General features: G+C 46.7%; 1 protein-coding gene across 1 annotated transcript in view; it reads right to left on the bottom strand.

Moving 5' to 3' along the window:
* The window catches only part of ANKH (ANKH inorganic pyrophosphate transport regulator), a 136,824-nt gene that overhangs the window by 47,767 nt on the left and 69,059 nt on the right, over positions 1-19,998 (bottom strand). The window contains exons 2-3 of the mRNA XM_042952958.1: positions 8,081-8,297; positions 707-825 (exon numbers count right to left, since the gene is read on the bottom strand). Of these exons, the coding sequence (XP_042808892.1) occupies positions 707-825; positions 8,081-8,297 (336 nt within the window). The remainder of the gene's footprint in view (positions 1-706; positions 826-8,080; positions 8,298-19,998) is intronic.

The raw sequence follows: 19,998 nt of genomic DNA, 5'->3' as shown, positions 1-19,998 counted from the left end.
AGTTAAATCAAATTTTCAAGTAGGCTCTCTGGCCTCCTGCCAGAACTTCTGACAAATACAGACAATTCTCATAATAAAACAAATGGACAGGATGCACTGGTTAAAAGTCAACGGTCCACTGGAACCGTTCTACACGGCTGGCGGGGATGTAAAATGGTAGAGCTGATATGGAAATCAGTATGAGGGTCCCTCAAAAATTAAAAATAGAATTATTACATAATCCGTCAATTTCACTTCTGACTATATACCCAAAAGGATTAAAGCAGAAAACTCAAAGAGGTACTTGTACATCCACGTTCACAACAGCACTATCAAAACAGCGACCCAGGTGTCCACTGATGGATGAATGGATGAACAAAACGTGGTCCTTGTAAAGGACATTGTGACATGGGTGAACCCTGAAGACATGCGAAGTTAGGTGACAGCCACACTGTCTCAGTCCACTCGTATGAAATCCCTGGAATGGTCCGATCCACACAGACGGTAGGACAGTGGTGCTAGGGGCTGAGGGGACGGGAGGATGGGAAGTTAGGGTCTAATGGGGACAGAGTCAGTTTCACGAGACAATAGGAGCTCTGGAGGTTCACGGCAATGTGAAGTTACCTCATGCCATCGGACCGTAGACGTGAGAACGGCTAAAATGGTAAATTGTATGTTACGTACACCATAGTTATTTTTTAAAAAGCGCCAACGATGGATTACTCACCATGGCATCCATAAAAGGGAAGGCAGCAAGATACAGGAAGGCCCTTCTCGTTTTGTTCCCCACGGACTCGTCCACATGGTGCAGTTTATTGATAATGTAGTAACCTAAGTCACTATAAGCTGCAAGGGGCCAAAAAAGACACATGGCAATGTTAGAAAAAGTTACCTTTGCAAGCTTTTCATCTTGAAGATGCCAAACAACGTCAAATGGAAGATTTGTTTTTCTGTAGAAAAATTATAAAATGCAGATGAGCAACGAGGAAAAAAACAAAACAAAAACGTCTACAATCTCATCCCCCTACCCAGAGGGGGGGTCACGGTTAAGGCTCTGGATTCCAACTGCCCAGTTCTTTTATGGGTGTGTGTGGTGGGCATGTGTGTGGGCTATGCATGTGTGTTTTCACATAAAAATGAGATCATACTATATATATACTCTTTTGTAAACCATGAACAGCTTTCCATGATACGCTTCCATACTTAGGTGGTTGCAATGAGTTCCTTTTTGAGGTTTACTTAGCATCAACTTACTCAGTCTCCTATTAGTACACATTTAGGTTGTTTCTGTTATTTTAATACTGTGTAAGCATTATATTCACCTATATTCGGATGCATGATGGATTGCTCGGAGGCTACGTGTTTATATAGTGGTACTTATTTACTAAGAGAAAATGCCCAGTTGTGAATATGCCTCTTCAATAAAAAATGTAAACCTAGCTTTTCACGGCTTGCCATTCTTTTTGTTTCATCCTTTGGGAGGAGCATGTGGGCACCGAGCCAATACTGGCTGAATGAATTCACAGCTGCCAAATAGACATAAAGGAAGAAAGAGAAAGGTCTTTTGAATGTATTGGCTAGGCATTCTGACAGGGGTTGTTAGCAAAGATTAAATAAATTAGTAAGCTGTGTTTACCTTATTGATACATGTTTAGACTATAGAGGAAGATACTAATTGTGTTTTTCATTGTATTTTACATGGTGCTTTAATAACAGTCTTCCTGCTGTTTTCATTAAAAAATATGAATATTAATGCATATGGACAAGTACAGAAGCTGCTGTGAAATCAGAAAGGAGATAGAATGCAGACAGAGTCTCATTTTACGTGAAATAGTAAGATCCCTCCCCCCTTCAAAGTTTGGGCGATGACTTATAACCATATTAACTGATAAGAAGAAGAAGCTGATCGTTAACAAATAGCCCTCCATCCTTTTTCAGGATGAGGCTTGAATCACGGGAATTTTGAAGTCAGCCAGGTCTTTGGGACGATATCGAGGAGGTTCAGATGCGCAAATGGGAGTCCCAGAGCGGGGAGAGGTGCACGTAAGTGATTTTAAGGGGTAGGGGGGTGGGATGGTCAAGACATCCGGAGTGCAAGGTGGGATGAGGGGGGGTGGTGCAGCGCAGGAGGAGAGGTTGAAACCCTCCAAGGGGGGGGGGGGTCAGAGGTGAAAACCAACTGGTGAGCTGCCAGGTGAGCAAACACGTCAGGTGTGGAGCATGGTGGGGCCAGCAGAGACACTGAGGCAGCAAGAGGGCATTCCGAGAGGCAGGTGTCCAGGGGCAGAAAGAGAAAAGACTCGGGAAGGTGGGACAAGGAGGGAAGGAGGCGCTATCTTCTCCAAATTGGGGTCAGAAGGCACACAGATTAGACCAGCAGGCTAGAGAGGGCTTGGTCTGACCCAGAAGGCTCAGGGGAGGGGCGGGGAGGGAGCCGGCCAGCCTGCCTTGGCGGCAGTCAGGCGAGCCTCGCACTCAGACCTGGGACCACAAGACAGACGGAAACACAAGGCCAGGATGAAGATGTCCCTTGCTCACGGGAATGAGTGGCTTACTCGGGGCGCCGAAACTTAGAAGTTTTGTCTCTGAGTTCATTGTTCCTGCTGTGTATTTGTATGTTTGTTTCATTCGGTCGGGAATCGACCACTGTGTTGGGACCTACCAGGAGGCAACCCAGCCCCTGCCTGCAGAGTGTCCCCTCCTGGCGGGTGAGGACAGCTGGGCTGGGTGAGCAGAGCAATGCACTGCCAGCGGCAGGCGCTGGGCAGCTATGAATAGCTCACGGGGCTGACATTCTGGGGTAAAGGTTAGAGCCCACAGACAATGCCAGAGTGCACTTGACTGGACTCTGAAACCGGGGAAGGCCGAGATCCAGAGGGGCGGGGTGCCGGGCAGAGCTGCGTGTCCCCTTGAATTCGTATGTGGAGTCTCCTCCCCAGGACGGCAGAACGGGACCTCATTGGCAACAGGGTCACCGCAGATATAATTTGGTAAGATGAGGTCACATGGGAGCAGGGGGGGCTCCCAACGCAGTATGCCTGGGGCCCTTCTAAAAAGGGGAAATTTGCACCCAGAGGTGGACGCGCACAGGGAGAGCGCCACGCAGACGTGAAGCTGGAGATGGGGGTGATGTCCCTGCAGCCGCAGGAAGCCCCAGGTTGCCCTCAAACCTCGGAGGCCAGGAGAGAGTCCCAGAAGGGAGCAACTGTACTGCCGGCTTCATCGTGCAGCCTCGTGAACTGGGAGATCGTGCGTTTCTGTGGCTTGGCCTCCCGATCGGTGCTGCATTGTTAGGACGGCCCTAGCAGAGTCACACGGGCGGCCTCCAGGAAAACGGGAGCCAGAATTCTTTTCCTCCCTGGGACCTGTGAGTTTGAGCACTTGGGAGGAGGCCCCGGGGGCAGAGATCAATATAAATCAGCTTCTCCACCTTCTGTACGTTGATCTAAAGGTATCTATTAGATATTTATTTATTTTGTAATTTATAATGTTTATTTATTTTTGAGAGAGAGAGAATGAGGGAGGGACAAAGAGAGGGAGAAGATCCCAAGCAGGTTCCGCGCCGTCGGCATGGAGTCAGATGCGGGGATCGAACCCATGAACTGTGAGATCGTGACCTGAGCTGGGCTCGGACCCTTCACAGACTGGGCCACCCAAGCGCCCCCCTAATAGACTCCTTCAACGAAAATATCAAAAATAGTGCCTTGATGCAGGGCAATGGAGAGTGGACAGAAGGACGGCTGGGTGGTGAGCTCAGTTGCCAGGCTTTCTGCCTCTGCCAGGACCAGGCCTCTCTGCCCCTCTCACTCCCTTGCTTTTCTCAGCCGGCAGCTGGTGCTGGACTCCTCCCGGCCTCCAGGCTCCAGGGGACTTTGGGACCTAGGGGCTGGAGGCCCCTTTGGCTTCTTTTTACTTCTCCTCCTTCAGCTACTTCTTACCTCTCCTCCTCCTCCTCCCCCACACAGAGAAGAGTCTGATTGTAACTACAAAGGCTGTTGTTTCCACCCTGTGAGTTGGGAATATAAAATCCCAGCAGCTGTTTTTCACCCAATTCCCCCTCCCTCCCTCCTGTGTCCCTGAGCTGTTCCTGGCTGGAGTTGTCCGCTGGGGGTAATTTGTTTCAAGTGCTTTGCATAGAGTCCATAATTACCAGGCTGGCCTACCCCTCAGCTTCTATAAACTGCCCTACCTGGATGGTTCTGAAACAGCTCATTCTCCTGATGAAGAGCAGAACATTAAAAGGAAGAATTCAACAAGGCTTTTGAAGAGATGTAAACAGATTTCATGGGGTGACTGCAGCAGAAGGACTTGGCCTTGGCCCTTTTATAGGCAGGCAGCTTCTGACCCCACCCAAACAAGAAGAAACCAGAAGGGTCATTCAGATCCCTAGCTCTCCCGCCCTTGGCCCACCAGCGTGATGGACCCCTGTCGAGAATCAGTGGCTCTTCAAGCTTATTCATCCAGGACTTAACTAGCACTTGTTGCAAAATGCCACGAAATATTAATATTAATCCAAACAAGTCTATATACCTAGATTTTCCCATGGGAACTGAGGAGACAGCCCTCCTCCCAATCAAGTAACAGGACAATATGTGTATTTCCAAGAGGCAAATTTGAGAACCCTTATTCTCATTCAAATTCCCAAGTTCCCATGCTTAAAAGTCTTACTTGTACTGATTAGGTTGCTAGGTTCTCTATTTACTAGGCTTTTCACAGGGCAGGTAACTTGACCCCTGTGCTTCTAATGAATCATTTCAAAGTGTGTGCTTGTATGGCCAGTATTTAAGTCACCTCAACACATATGGGTGAATGACATATGCATCAGGCACTATGCCAGCTAACTCCACTGTGAAGAGGCTGGTTACCTACGTGGGGGCTGGAACAGGGACATAGGACACAGCCCTCTACAATCTGCACTGTGCAAAGATTTGGGCGTGGGAGGTACGAAACACTGCTCAGGCCTTAGAGATGTATCATAAACCCATGCATAAAGTCAGTAAAGTAAATGTGAAATCTTAACACAAGAACATGAATTCTATCTCATTGGTATCAAGACTCCGCGGAGTGGAATTTGTAATAATTTACTGTACGATATCTTGCTTCTCTCTAAAGAACATGCCTTATTCATATCTGAATGCCCAGGATCTAGCCCACTGTAGGTGTTCAATACATGTTGATTGAATAAATGCATGAACCCACCATCTCCCAAAGAAGTGTTTGGGGGAGACTGATGGCAAAATGTCCCTGATTCTTCTCTCCTCCTTATATCCCTTATCCGCTATGTGATTTTGTAGTTCCTCCCGTGAAAAGTTGGAGTCTATATTCCCTACCCCTTTGAACGTGGGCTGGCCTGGGATTTGCCTTGGCCAGTCACGCGCAGGGGCCGTGATGGTGCCCCTTCCAATTCTTGGCCTCAAAAGGCCTTGTGGGTCTCTATCTTCTCACTTGGGGTATTGCCACAGGCTGGTGGAAGAGAGCTCAGCTGTCCCATCAGAGGCCATCTGGACCAGCCTACTATTGGCTGAGGTCCCCCAGTGAGCCCACCAAGATCAGCAGAGCCTCCCCCTGACTCTCCACTGACCACAAAGGCATGAGCCACCAAGTCCAAAAGAACCACCCAGATGGCCCATGGTCTGGTGAGCCAAGAATAAATGCTGTGTTTTGAGTCACTGAGTATTGGGGTGGTTTGTTACATCGTGATACACTTCGTGACTGTGCTGAAACTGTCCATTTCTAGCACCCTTGTTGGTTTAAATTATATCAAGTCGTACCCTTTTACCTTCACAGGGCTGGTCTATAATCCATGAATAATGGAGAAGCTTGCCGAGAGGGGAAGACTGACAAATGGAACCACTCTAGAAGTTACTTCAATTGCTCCCCGTAGGAGCATAGGAACTTGTTCCCCTGAGCTCTGCTGACTGCCCAGGCTGGAACACGCAAGACGCCTTCCAGGGCACTGTTGAGAATAGATGTGTAAGGAAATAAAACATCCACAGCAGTGGTGTCTCTGTCGGTGGGAATTAGGAGGTCAGGCAAATCTAACTTCACGCACGTGAAATTAACTAGGACTCCAATGAACCCAAATACACGGTCAGCAAGTTTTCCTCTCTTTTATAGATTAATTAAGAGGGGGAGGTGGAAAACACCTACACCCTGACCACTGGCCTAAATTAAGGTTTGGTGTGGCAAATCCCACGCCCTGCAATTTAAAAAAGTGATGTCTCATCCATGAGCCCATGACAACAATAGTGGCTACAATTTAGCTAAAATGAGACACTTATTGGCAACTTCTAACAAAGAAGCTAGAAATACTCCCAAGCCTCCTGCAATGTGGAGATCTTCTGGGGCACACAGAATAGACTCGAATTCCTGGGCCTGTGGATCCTCTAGACTTCGAAGTCTGTCCAACAAAATTCCAAGTGTCTACGCAAAACAATCGTTAAATACATCTGGGTTGTGGAACCATTCTGATTCAAATCTAAGATTTTTATCGATTTTAAAATTGAAAATTTTAGGTTGCATTTGAAAAATGAGGCTGATTTTTATGTCAATGATCCCTTGTTCCTCATAACAGTTTCGATAACACAGAACATTCAGCTTTTTTTCTTCCATGACTACTGACGGCTAGTAATTAGCTTTTAGTACCGAAGTCTTGTTCAGCTATGACAAAAATTGGGAATGTTAGGGTTATTCAGAAACCCAAATAAAAACTGGTAGCAAAAGGGAACTGATTTACCCACTGAAGCAAAAATTTATCTAGACCTATTTATTTTTCTCTGTCTTGCTTGTTTTTATTTTAGGAAGCAGAGAGGGGCAGGTAGAGAGGGAGAGAGTCCCAAGCAGCCTCCGCACCGTCAGCACAGAGCCCGACGTGGGGCTCGAACTCCACTCATGAACTGTGAGATCATAACCTGACCCGAAATCGAGAGTCGGATGCTCAGCAGACCCAGGTGCCCCTAGACCTACTCATTTCCTGTATGGAATTTTCTCAAAGGCATACGCCATCTTGGAAAATGGTCCAGATCAAATCTAGCTGCCGAAGCTTTCTTCAAAGCACAGTCCACGAATTAGTATTCAGGGCCTGAGCTGAAGGAAAAAGAGCATCTCCTCCGCCCAACCCCAGGCCCTGAAGCCCCCAGCCCAAATTAAACTGTCAATACCAACACTTTGGCTGAACCCGGCCCCTAGCAGCACCTTCTCATTGTCTCACACTGCTCTCAGTACCAGCCTCTGGGCTACATTCAAAAGGAAAACCCAAAAGGCCTCCCACCCTTTACTTTCACAGTCATGTAAGTAAACATTAGCTGCCATCTGAATACAAGGTGAAGGGTTTGGGTTAATCTTCTGGCTCCTTTATTCACCACTGACATTCATGATTCTCTTGGAGCCAGTGCTGTTTTGAAGGCACACAATGGGTTTACGAGCTGTTATTCACGGGTTTTATGCAACGGGGCTCAATACAGGTGCCACTCAATTTTTATGCCTCCTAAGCTGAGCTGTTTTAAAAGCCGAGGAGGAGCTCGGAAGTCATGCTCTGAGAATTTTATCACCACCAAGAAGGCAGAAGCAGGACTCGGCCTCCCAAGCAAGTGCTTTTCCGAGGTCTTGGTGAAACCTGCATGCTAGCTGTTATATGTATGATGCGGCCTTTTTTCATGGAAAGAATGTTATGCCAAAGTATTTAGTCTTGTCTTTGAATATGATAGAATAACGAGGTCCTCAAATAAGTTAATTTTAATACGTTCAACAATCTCATTTGTTCTCACTGCCGACGAGCATTAATCCTACATAACAACCGTTCTATTTTTCTGTTGAAGACTGAGTCTGTGTAGTAACGTGTCTCTCTCAGGAAGCACAGGCCATTTAGTTGAACTGACGGAAATGACCTGCTCTCCGACCCAGGGTTTGGGAGTCAAGGAATTATTACAACGAGGGCTTCCCAGAGAAAACACATTTTCGTTTCTTGCGCTAGGAACACAAACTCCATTCCTTTCAGCCCTTGAAACTTTTCATGACAAATGCTTGGTAATTGCCAAAGAAATCGCGAGTGTTCGAATCGATGGAAAGGAACAACAGACGACAGGGTGGTCGGCAGCCTTACCTATCAGGGTGTGGAAGACAGCGGCGATGGCACCGGCCACGACCATGCACAGGACAGCCTTGGTCCTGTCTCGCTTGCTGTTCACAAACACCAGGCCCACGTTTTTAAAGTCACTCATGGGACCCGTGAAGAACTTCATGAGTGAGTACGCCAGCCCGTAGCTGGCCAGCATTTCCACCGCATCTTCCTTAACAGCAGCAATGCCCCGGTTCAAGGCCTGTGGAGGGGGGAAGACAACCCACGTTAGAGATGTGGTCCCATCTCCCAGGAATCGTACTTCCAAGACGAAACTTGGCAGATACGTTTCTATAGAAACGCTAAGCAGCTTACGGGGTAAATCTCACTGTAATTTGATCACGGTTATTAGTTTTCATTTTCATCCCTATTAGCTTTGGTTTGAAATACCTTCTTGTAGGGGAGATCCCTGCCCGGTGGGGTTAAAGTCGGAGAGAAAAACCCAATAAGCTTTTTATGTTAGTATCAGAAGATGATTCTAAGAAGTTTTGGCTAAAACCTCAACAGGTTACATTTTACTTGTAGGCTGAATCTCAATGACGGCGACAGGCATTCTGGAAATGAGTCAGCCACTTTGTAGGGGGGTGGGCGATGGTTTCTTTTTTTCTTTAAGGAAGGGGTGTGTGCGCATGCCCGCGTGTGCGTGACCACGCATGCGTGCATGTGCACCCATAACCTGAAAAACCGTCTACGTGTTATGGAGGTATCCTTCCTTGAACAGGGCGAATTCTATGTTATGAACAAAAGTATTGAAGGAACAGATTATATCCTTGATGGATGCTATTTACCCGATTCTTATTGTATTTGAGCTTGGAATGTGTTCCTGAACTCTGTGCAAACAAATATAAGAAAACCTTTAAACCAAATACCCTGGTTTTGGATATTGCTTGCTCAAGAAGTTGTGGTCACAGAATATTCTGATCATGTTAACCATCCTCCATGATGGACCCTCTGAGGTACCAGTGGCCTTGTCAGCATGGCATTTCCAAACTTACTTTCCCACCTGCTAGACAAATTACACCAGGGATGCTGGGAATGGATGTCTAGGTGGGGAGAATTTTTTATTGTTTATTTATTACTTATTTATTTTTAAATGTGTACCTCTTTATTTTTGAGAGAGAAGAGAGAGAGAGCACGCATACAAATGGGGATGGGGCAGAGAGAGAGGGAGACACAGAATCTGAAGAAGGTTTAGGGCTCTGAGCTGTCAGCACAGGGCCCGATGTGGGGCTCAAACACACGATCCGTGAGATCATGACCTGAGCCTAAGTCCGATGCTCACCTGACTGAGGCACCCAGGCATCCCTAGGTGGAGAGAAAATTTTTTAAAAATGTCACCAGGACATCACCTGCTCTTTAGGAACAGGCAATGTTAAGCAGGAGAGTCAGCTGTGTAGTTTTATACATATAGAAACAGATGTAGTAAAAGCATGCACAGTAAGCTTCGATTGCCCAGACAGCTCTTTCAAAGAGGCATCGTCCACTTCCAAGAAAACTATCTTGAATAAACACATTGCCAGCCACAGGAATAGATAAAGAACCAGACCACCTTCCCCACCACTAAGGCTCTTCTGTTTCAGAGATCTTAGTTGATTTCATAACTGACCATTTGGGCCACTTGTCATTTCTCTTCCCCATGCTTTAAATTCCTGCCCTTATGTCTTAAATTCACCAATTAAGAATAAGCCCGTGAAACCCTGGATCCCCTCGCTTGACCCCAATAAAAGCAGAATCCCAGGCCCATGGATGCAGGCACGCTCCCCCTCTCCCCCCCACAACATCTCAACCTCACTGGATAGCCTCAGGTGTGCTGTGCAATTTCCGGGTCTGGTAAGTCATAAACCTTTATATTTTCAAGGTTTCCTGGTGGTTGTTGCTCAAGGGCGTCTGGCAATCATAATAAGATCCACAAGGGTGGGCCCAGTAGTAATGCCGATTTTCAAAGGGGGAGAGGAGGTTCACTGGGACCCAGGTGAGTGCCTTCAAGGCATTTCTAGCCCCTGGCATTACTATCGATAGGCTGAGCTCAGCACAGAACAATAGACTTTATTTTTTAGAGCAGTTTTAAGTTCACAGCAAAATGGAGCAGAATGTGCAGTTACCGTAGTCCCTTTGCCCCAACACACACGGCATCCCCCACTATCATCCTGTGCCAGTGTGGTGCATTTTTACCATCCATGAACCTCTAACGATGCATCATTATCACTCAAAGCCCATAGTTTACATTAGAGTTCACTCTTGGGCTGTACATGCTAGGGGTTTTGACAAATATATTTGTCTAATGCTGTACGCACACACACACACACACACACACATATATATGACACGTATCCATCATCATATACTTGAACATTCTATGCAAAGCACTGTTAGCAAAAAAAAAAAAAATGTATTTATAGGAAAATACCAATGTGTAAAATAGTTTTAGAAAAATCTAGAAGAAAAATATCTATTTGCTGTAGGAATTCAGTGTCATTCTTCTGACAAGGTTGGTATCATATAAGCTAGTTTTTGAAACCTGTTTCCAATTATATGCCTAATCCTCTTTTCCTTTTCTCCCCCCAATAATACCTTAAAATTTTCCATAAAAACCTTCTTAGCCTTTGTGGAACATACCTGCCATGATGCCTTCCTTAGAAGAAATTTCCCTTCTAGCAAAGCTGATGTAATACTTTAATACCTTAACGCAAATTAAAAATCAAGAAGTTCCTTGATAACAAATCCTGTGTTTAATAGCACATCTAGTCAGAGGGTCCTGTTATGTGTCACAATCTATCACTCAATGATCTTCCAAATTAAATCTTTTTTGGATTTCTGCAGTGGATGCTGTTGTGTGTCCTACTCAGACCCTCTGCTGGGTAGCGCACCGGTCCCTAGGTGCAGGAAGTTGGCCATTAATGGCTCAAAGCTGCCTCCCCCTCAGGGAAAATTGCCCCCAGCCACTTTGGGTTAGATGAGCCACACTAGAGCCCCAGGTGGCACGCAGACAATGGCTGGCTGACACAGGGGTATGAAAAGATCAGGTCCCCTGCCGCAGGGTGGGGTTGCTCTGGATAGAAATCATACACCAGAGCTCCCTGTGGGGTCGGGTGGAAGCCAGTCTCCAGTGGAGACAACCTCCTTGCTTACCTTCTCTCCCCTCCCCCCATGACTCTCCTCCCCTCTCCCTGAGAGTGCTCGCCCAACAAATCACTTGCACAAGAATTCCCCAGCGTGAGTTCTGCTTCCAGAGACCCCCAACTTGGGATAGCTCTCATGATGTTTCCCTCAGACTTTGAGACCAGCGTACAGCTTATTCTTTTTTCTTCCCGTCCTTCCCAAAATCTATGGCTGGGAATTGTTCATTGTTTTATTGCTAAAAATGTTCGTTGACATTTAAATGATATATATTATTTAGCACAAGTTTAAAAAGCATACAGGAGGGCATGTAAATAATGTAGACTTAGACTTTTTTTTTAATGTGTCTTGTTGGTAAAATCTTATTCTGTTTTCAATTTTTTTTTTTTACCGTTTATTTTTCAGAGCGAGAGACAGTGCGCGAGTGGGAAAGGGGCAGAGAGAGGGAGACACAGAATCCGAAGCAGGCTCCAGGCTCTGAGCTGTCAGCACAGAGCCAGACGTGGGGCTCAAACTCACGAACCACGAGATCATGACCTGAGCCGAAGTTGGACGCTTAACCGGTGGAGCCACCCAGGCGCCCCGGCGAGACTTCGTTCTTTGCTAAAAAGACATCAGTCCTGGCTGGGGCGCCCGCTGTCATGCTTTCTATTGCCGCCAACAGTTCCTTGACAGAGTCCTAAATCTAGGGTTGAGGAGGTGACAGGCAGGGAGGGCACAGGGGACAACAGCTCTGTCAGCAAGACTGAGTGTGAACACCCCACTTAGTCAACAATCACAGTAATTTGAGGAAAGCGCACAGGGTTTAGAGCCACACCGACTTCGAGCTGGACGCGCTCGTCTCACTTAACTACTGAGTGGCATTGGCCAAGGTACTTACTCTCGCCGAAACAACCCGGCTGATCTTAGTTTGGATGTAAGTGGTATATAGGACACCAGGCAGCGACTGGCCTCGAGAAGGCACTTCACACTTGTCTAGTTTGTTTACCACTGTCTACCTGCCCCCTCACTACAGCATAAACTCTCAGATGGCTGTTCAATGAAGGAAGCATTTTCTACTAGGAACTTTAATGTTCCTATGAATTTTTATGAACTTAAAAAAATTGCATTTTGATGATAAGATGCTATTACTTGTAAGATATACCACTGATGCAACATTTTTCATGACCGCATTAAATGTACACAGAGAATGAAAAACCTTCTAATTTCAAGAAACATTAAAACACAAGGAAAAGAGAACTTTACAGTTGAGGGCATGTGCTCTATTCATATCATTAGCCTTTTTATGGTTCCCATTTATCTCAAGTATTTCCCTCAATTTGTTCACATCCTAACTTCCTGATTTTCTTTTGATACCCCAGATAAGGAGTTATAGGTAGTCCGTCAATCATTTCGTGGAGTTTCTTCCCATACTTTTGGACTTGGCCATTCTTACCCATCCAGAGGTTGGGTAACTAGAGGAGTAACTAGAATGTTACTCTGGTTGATGGTTTCATTTGTACACTTACCTTTTAATCCTCCTGGAACTTAGGCAGTGAGATACGGCTCAAAATTCACTTTCTCGAAAATAGTTTATTTCTTCAACACCGATCTGAACGAAATACCCACTGCCCACTTACTTGTGATGTGTTCTTTCCCGTAATTCATCCTTCCCTATCCTTCCACCGCCTGCTGTTGGCTTCACCTGTCTCAATTTGCTTACCCCATTTTTCTTCAGAGCACATTCCTTACCTGACATTATATAATTTATTTGCTTTTTATCTGTCTTACTGTCTATCTTCTCCATTTGAATGTAAGCTCCAGGGCGCAGAGAACTTTCTCTGGCTCACTATACATCCCCAGACATGCCACATGAGGGGATCACATGATAGGTAATCTCGGTAACTGTTTGAAAGAAGGAAGTAAAACGAGGGGCTCCTGGGTGGCTCAGTTAAGCGTCCAACTCTTGCTTTTGGCTCAGATCATGATCTCACGGTTCGTGAGTTCAAGTTCATGGGGCTCTGTGCTGACAGCATGGAGCCTGCTTGGGATTCTTTCTCTCTGCCCCTCCCCCACCTCCAAAATAAATAAATAAACAACAACAAAAAAAGAATGAAGTAAAACATATAAAAGCAGTACAAGCATTTACTGGGCTAGGTACTGAAGAAACAAAGCATGTTAATGAACTAGGACTCCTAGGAGAAGCTTATTCAGAAGGACTAGACAAGGAAACCCCTCCAAGGAGGTGACAAATGGAGGCCGAAGAATAAGAATGAACCAGCTGGATGCAGAGCTGGAGGAAGCCCGTAGGCTGCAGGAGGGCTTGGTGTTTTAGGGAACAGAAAGGAGGCCAGTAAGAGTGGTGGGGAGGGGGATAAAGGGAGTTTGGGAAATTAGGCAACGCTGATGTCATTCCGGGTCATGGCGAGGAACAGGTGTTTTGTTCTAAGAGCGGTGGGAAGCCATTACAGGGTCTGAGCAGAGGGAGGACAGAGGCTCAGGCTGGCTATGCGGATGAGGGTGGACTGGAGAGGGAAGGGCAGAAGTTCAAAGCCAAGAGTCCGTGGTAATCCAAATAAGAGACGGCGATGGCTCAGGCCAGGGCGGGATAGTGGAAATGGGGAGAAGCAGATTGACTTGAGAGCTTTCTGGAGATAAAACAAATGGATCTAGTGAGGGACCACCTGGTGGGCATGAGGACAAGGGAGAAATCAAAGCCGACCGTTGAGTTTTTTGGCCTGAGCCACTGGTCCTGTGGTGCACCTGTTTCCTGAGATGAAGAGACTGGGGAGGCGGGAAGGCTGGGGAAGGAAAAGCAAGAGCTCCATCTGGGTGTCCCCCCGTTGGATTGGAGATGCCCATTAGAATTCCAAATGGACAAATCACGTAAGGATGCTGGCTAGGTGAGTCTGGAGTCTACGGCAGACACCTGGGCTGTGGACCCTCATTTGGAGGCCGTCAGTTACGGACGGTATTTAAAGGCACGACCCCGAACGAAATAATCTAGATAGCCTATAGATAAAGCGGGGTCCAAGAGTCAGCCCTGGAGCACTCCAGAAATCAATTTAAACACATCCAGGAGGGGGCAAGCTCTCCATGTGCTACAGGTGCTGTAACTACACTGCAGTTCAGCATTAGTTCGCTTACAGGTACCGTTCTGGCCGGGGCATTCCGAGTGCTGCTCTTATCTCCAGCCAAGACCGGGAAGAAGAGCTAGCTAGCTGCTACGGCTGGCAAGTAGACTTCAACATGGTCTTGCAGTTCAGCTAAAGTGGTGTCTGAGTTGGCCTTGGGATGAACTAGACCTTGAGTCAGAATTCCGTCGTAACGACAGAGGTTCACCTGCTGTTTAAAGGCAAGTTCCTAAACGTTCATGAGCTTTCCACGGCAAAGACACTTCACTTTAGATCAGGGCCCGGTCTAACAGGATTCCAACCCGTTGTAAGTACAAAGCTGCCTTTCAATCACAGCCTGGTCCTGGACCCAGATGGCCTGGCCCGGGGCCTTCCTCACACTTTCGACCCGTGGTCTCTGCACGGTGGACGCTCAGCAACATGGAACGTGTGACTTAAAAACGGGTCTGGGTCCAAAAGGCATTCAGTGGCTCCTTTGTGTCTTAGTATCTTCCCAGGGCCTGCCAGGTTCATGGTGTTCCGTTGCCTGATTTTTTTCCTCCCAGAAAGTTATCAAAACTACAGGATATTAAAAAGTAAAACACAAAAACAAAACAAAACAACCCCCAGGGAACTGGCTAACAAATCCCACATGTGATCTCCCTGATACCAACAGTCTTAGACCCTTAAACCCTAAAAGAGATGCTGACATTTTAAACTCAGGCTCTAGAGACCAGAAACATCTCTATACTGCAGACTGAGATTCTCAGACCGAGAGTCACCAACTCACCCCGATCCTGCAGTCATTTATGGCAATCGAACAGCAAGATTCCTTGCTAAGCATCTCTGTCCTGCCTCATTTCCTCTTACTCAGCAGAGAACCTCACCTCTTGCTTCAGCTGGAACATGAAATCCATCAGAAATGAGATTTCTTACTGCTTCTCTCCCTAAAACAAACCTCAACAAAACATATCTGCCCAAACCCTTCCTCACCATTTCTGTCCTGTTACAATGGAAAGGCCAGTCTGACCAGGGTGACTATAGGACTATCGACCTGGGCTCTGCACTAAGTCCCCTCTGACCTTGACAGGAGCCCGCATCTTCCTCTTGGGCTTGTCTGATCCTTTGCTACATGACTGGCTCTTTCCTATCAACAGTTACGCACACATAAGTGTTTTCCATCTTAAAAATAAGCCCTCTCTTGACTCCTCGCTTCTTCGAGTTACCACCTTCTTTCTTGCCTTCCTTTCATAGACAACTCCTAAAAAGTGTTACCTGCTTTCATCATTTCCACTTTTGTGCTTCCCATTTACTCCTCAGCCTGTTAGAACAGCAGCTGCAAAGGTGCAGGAACCTTATCCGTATCCCAGAACCACAGTCATAACATGGTCTGGTCATAGTACAAGTGGTCAACCAACAATGGTTAGTTGAATGCACCTGCTGGGTCCTGTTTTCTGTCTTCTGCCCCCTTCCCTGCACACGCTCTTCCTGCTAAACCAAACTGGCCCTTTTCTGTCCTGACCCTTCTGACCCCTCACCTGACCCTGGTGCCACTCCCTCCTTGAAATGCCTCCCCCACCACTTGGCTTCAAGGGCATTGTGGTTTCCGGTTTCCTTCCTCTCTCTTCTGCCTCAGCTTTTCTCTCGGTGCTTCTCCATTTGTGGTCGCTTCGATATTGGTGTCCCAGGGGTTCGTCCAGGCCCCTCACCTCTTCTCGCTGTTGCTCAGTGATTCCCACCCCCTCCAGTCCCAGACACTCTCTGTCTGCTCAGGATCCTCAGATCGATCCCTCTAGACTTCTTAGACTTCTCTTCAGCTCCAAACCCGCTCATCTCCACTGAATGTCTCACTGGCACCTCACATTCCACACTGCCAAAACTTGAGTTCAGCATCTATAGACTCTGTGGGCTCCTACAGACCCGCCTCCTCTCAGACTCCCCGTGTGAATGCATGCGCCCAGGGTTCCCAGCCAGGAGCCCCAGGAGCGAGCTCCCCGGGTGCCTTTTATCCCTCACTTGCACAGATTGCTTGGTCCCATCCCTACTCCTTCCCCAGCCACCCTCCCCAGCCCAGTTCTCTCCAGCCCCACTGCGATGCCTTGCGTCAAATCACCGACGGTCTTCCAGCCCCAAGCCATCCTCCCATCCCCTACACTGCGGTCAGATCGTAAAAATCCGAGTTGCTAGGATGTGCACTCAACGTGCTTCAGGGCTGCCCCCTGTACTCAGACCACGATGTCCACAAACCTTGCTGAAAGTGTCTGCAACCGCGTCTGGCACGTGGTTAGCCAGCATCCAATAAATATCCGGGCAGCGAGTGAACAAGCACAAAGGCCATTCATGATCTGATCCCGCTTGGCATTCCCTCTTGCCCTGTGTGTTTCATGAAGCCTAAACCGATTGTAGTCTTCTGGATATACCACGCTCTCTCTCACCTCAGGGCCTCTGCTCGAGCTTTTTTTCTCTGCACAGAATCGCCTTTACCCCGTCCCACCCCACTCACCTGGTAAACTTATCATCAGTTGAGGAATCACATTTTCTGGGAGGCTGTCCCTGGAGCCTACCCCTCTCCTCTGTGCTCCACGGCGGCCTGCACGGCCCCTGGACCTCACAACTTCCCCCACTGGTGTGGACTGTGCTTGCCTGTTTCCCAGACCCCTTGCCTGTTCACCTGACTACTCGAGGCAGGGACAGGGCTCACCTGTCGCCAGTCTTCCTCCATCCATTCAGCACGTGCAGCACACGCTTGAAAATCCACAGGTGAACGCACGGATGTTTATTTGCACGTACTTGTACGTGCATCACTTGTACACCTAGCATGGTCACAAACAAACCCCTCCAGCTGTAGGTTTGGGTTTCTGGGTAAATAAAAACTATTTTTGGTAGAATCTACGTACTTAGAAGATGCAGACTGATGACCGTGGCTTGCACACAGCCTTGTAGTTCTGACATTTCTCAAGAGATGGGTAAGGCCTTCCCCTGTTATTTCTATTATGCCTCACGGGGCACCCCATAGGTATCGGACAGAGGCTGGCCTGCTGAACTGCAGACACACGGACATAAACAGAAGGCAACCTCGGGCCACATAATTAGCCTCTTAAGTGTCAAGTTTAAGCAAAGATCTTTTTCCGGCTCCCTTCTTTCACATCCCGTGGATGTCATCTGGGATGCAGGACAAACTGTGCCTCTACAGAGTCAAATCCCGAAACAGAAGTTAGTTGCCATGAGAAGGAGATTAGGAGTTTAGAGTCAAAGGGCAAAAGAACCTCTGCCCGCAGCCTGGTGAAGCGGGAGAGGAACCGTGCCAAGAGCTGGGTGTGCCACAGACAGGTAACCGGAGTAGTAATCTCCAAATTTCGAACGATGGGGGCTTGAAGAGGCAACAAGGCATCCAGAGAGAAGGCCACACGATTCCAGAAGTGCCAAGGCCCTGTCAGAACCTGATCTGAGAAGTGACATTCATGGCCACATGGTAAACCCATGGTCATGTTGCTCATAAAGAAAGAGCTTTCAAATTCTTCTACAAACGGGTGTTGAGTCAGAAACTGGTATCATTCCCTAAAATAGCAAGAGATTATTACATGAAATGCTAAAATACTTTTTTTTTTTTTTTTTTTTTTTTTACTTTTGGTAAGGTGGATACTTCCTTCACTTGCCTCATCCTGGATTAGAAAAACAAATGGGACACTGGGCTAGGTCACAATTCTGTTTTGCTAGACTAATCTTTTTCATGAAAGACTACTTGGTCTATAGCTCCAATGACCCTGTTACACCTTTTATGACACGAAGCAAACTCACAATTGTCGCAACAGATGCAGCTTAGAAATCCTCCTCAAACCCAGGGTCCTCAGAAAATATGTGTTTGTGAAACTATGGAAAATTCAGAAGCATACGTGTAGGCAAAGCTACCTGTGGGAATAGCTTCTCTCGGTGGCATGGATAATCAGCATCCTTGGATTTCAATCCTCTCAAAGAGTCTAGGTTCCTGTAATTTTCCACTGTTATTGTTCTGTTCGTCTGTATTTTAAAAAGTGGTTTGGGTTAAATTAGATCATTTGTCTTCCCGGTAATTTTCCAGCCATGTTTTATTTTCCCAAGGATCTATATACCACTCTAAATGAGACACCCTCGCTCTGTTTAGCTGGCATTCCAGCCAAGAACCTGACACCCACACATGAGGTTGTGGTTTAAAGGGAGCTGCAGTAAAATGAAGCCTGGTCTGGTCTCGTTAAGCAGTCAAAGTCATTGCTCTGTGCAGTGCCCTCCATATTTAGTGCTTCCTGAAAACACACAGACAAGACGGGGCAAGTCCAAAATATGACATGGGCGTTTTCTGTCACTTCCCATGGCTGCAGAAGAGTTTCTATAAAGAACAGAGATAAACTATCAAGCAGATATGAAGTGTGGCTAACTCAGTTTTCTCTTGTTGCTTTCTTCAAGAAAAAAGGTAAAGGAAAAAAGGGAGCAGAAAAAAACATTTTACTTTTTGGCCTCTCAACTGGAAACATCTTAGCTCGTTAAAAGATATACTTCAGGGGCGCCTGGGTGGCTCAGTCGGTGAAGCGTCCTGACTTCGGCTCAGAACATCATCTCGCGGTTCACGAGTTCAAGCCCCACGCCAGGCTCTGTGCTGACAGTTCAGAGCCTGGAGCCAGCTTCGGATTCTGTGTCTCTCTCTCTCTGCCCCTCGCCCGCTGACACTCTGTCTCCCTCTCAAAAATAAATAAACATTAAAGAAAAGAAAATAAATAAATAAAAGATCTACTTTAGTGTTGTAGGACCCTCCTCAAATCATCTTGATCCTTCATTTAAAAACGAAGCTTCTTCACTTGGCTTAATTTAACTTCCATTCAAGATGGCGGGAGGCTGGACAAGGAAGAAATATTATTACAGAATTCTAGTGTACTTAAAAAAAACCAAAGTTTCCTGTGCCATTTAACTACTTATTCCTCAGCTTGACCTCACATCTTTACTGTTAGTGAAATTCCTGTATTTCCTCCACTTTTTTATACTTATAAAGTTACATATGGTCCCCAGATGACGATATTTCTTGATTAATACCTCAAGATTATATCCATTCCGCTTCAGAGCTGAGTTTAAAATGCTTTTATATTTAAAAAAAAAAAAAAACAAAACCCACAACTCCATGAACAATAGGCTGGGATAGAAGGTCAACCCTGGGGTCTGGAAAGTCTTTTTGCTAACCATCCATACCTTCTGCCTGTCTACATACATAACCTGCTGCCATGGTCTTGCTCTGTCCCTGCTGGCATACACACCCTGTTCCTGCTTGATGAAAGGCTGTTCCCTTGACCGTTCTAGCACCTTAAACTTGTTTGAGGACCTTTGTGCAGCTCAGAAGCTCCATTCCTTTTTCTGACTCAGCTGCAACATTCAGAAGCATCACCCATCACCTTCCATTCCCGTCCAGTTTTTTTTTTTAATTTTTTAAATGTTTTCTTTATTTTTGAGAGAGAGAGAGAGAGAGAGAGAGCATGAGTGGGGGAAGGGCAGAAAGAGGGAGATACAGAATTGGAAGCAGGCTCCAGGCTCTGTGCTGGAGCTTGAACTCACAAACTGTGAGACCATGACCTGAGCCGAAGTCGGACGCTTAACCCCTTAACCGACTGAGCCACCCAGGAAGGTGCCCCCATTCCCGTCCTTTTAAACGCCTCTATACTAACAGAATGGAGA

Source organism: Panthera leo, chromosome A1 (assembly GCF_018350215.1).
Source record: "Panthera leo isolate Ple1 chromosome A1, P.leo_Ple1_pat1.1, whole genome shotgun sequence".
Taxonomy (NCBI): domain Eukaryota; kingdom Metazoa; phylum Chordata; class Mammalia; order Carnivora; family Felidae; genus Panthera; species Panthera leo.
The sequence above is the reverse complement of the archived record's forward strand: the minus strand, read 5'-3'. Positions and strand labels throughout refer to the sequence as shown.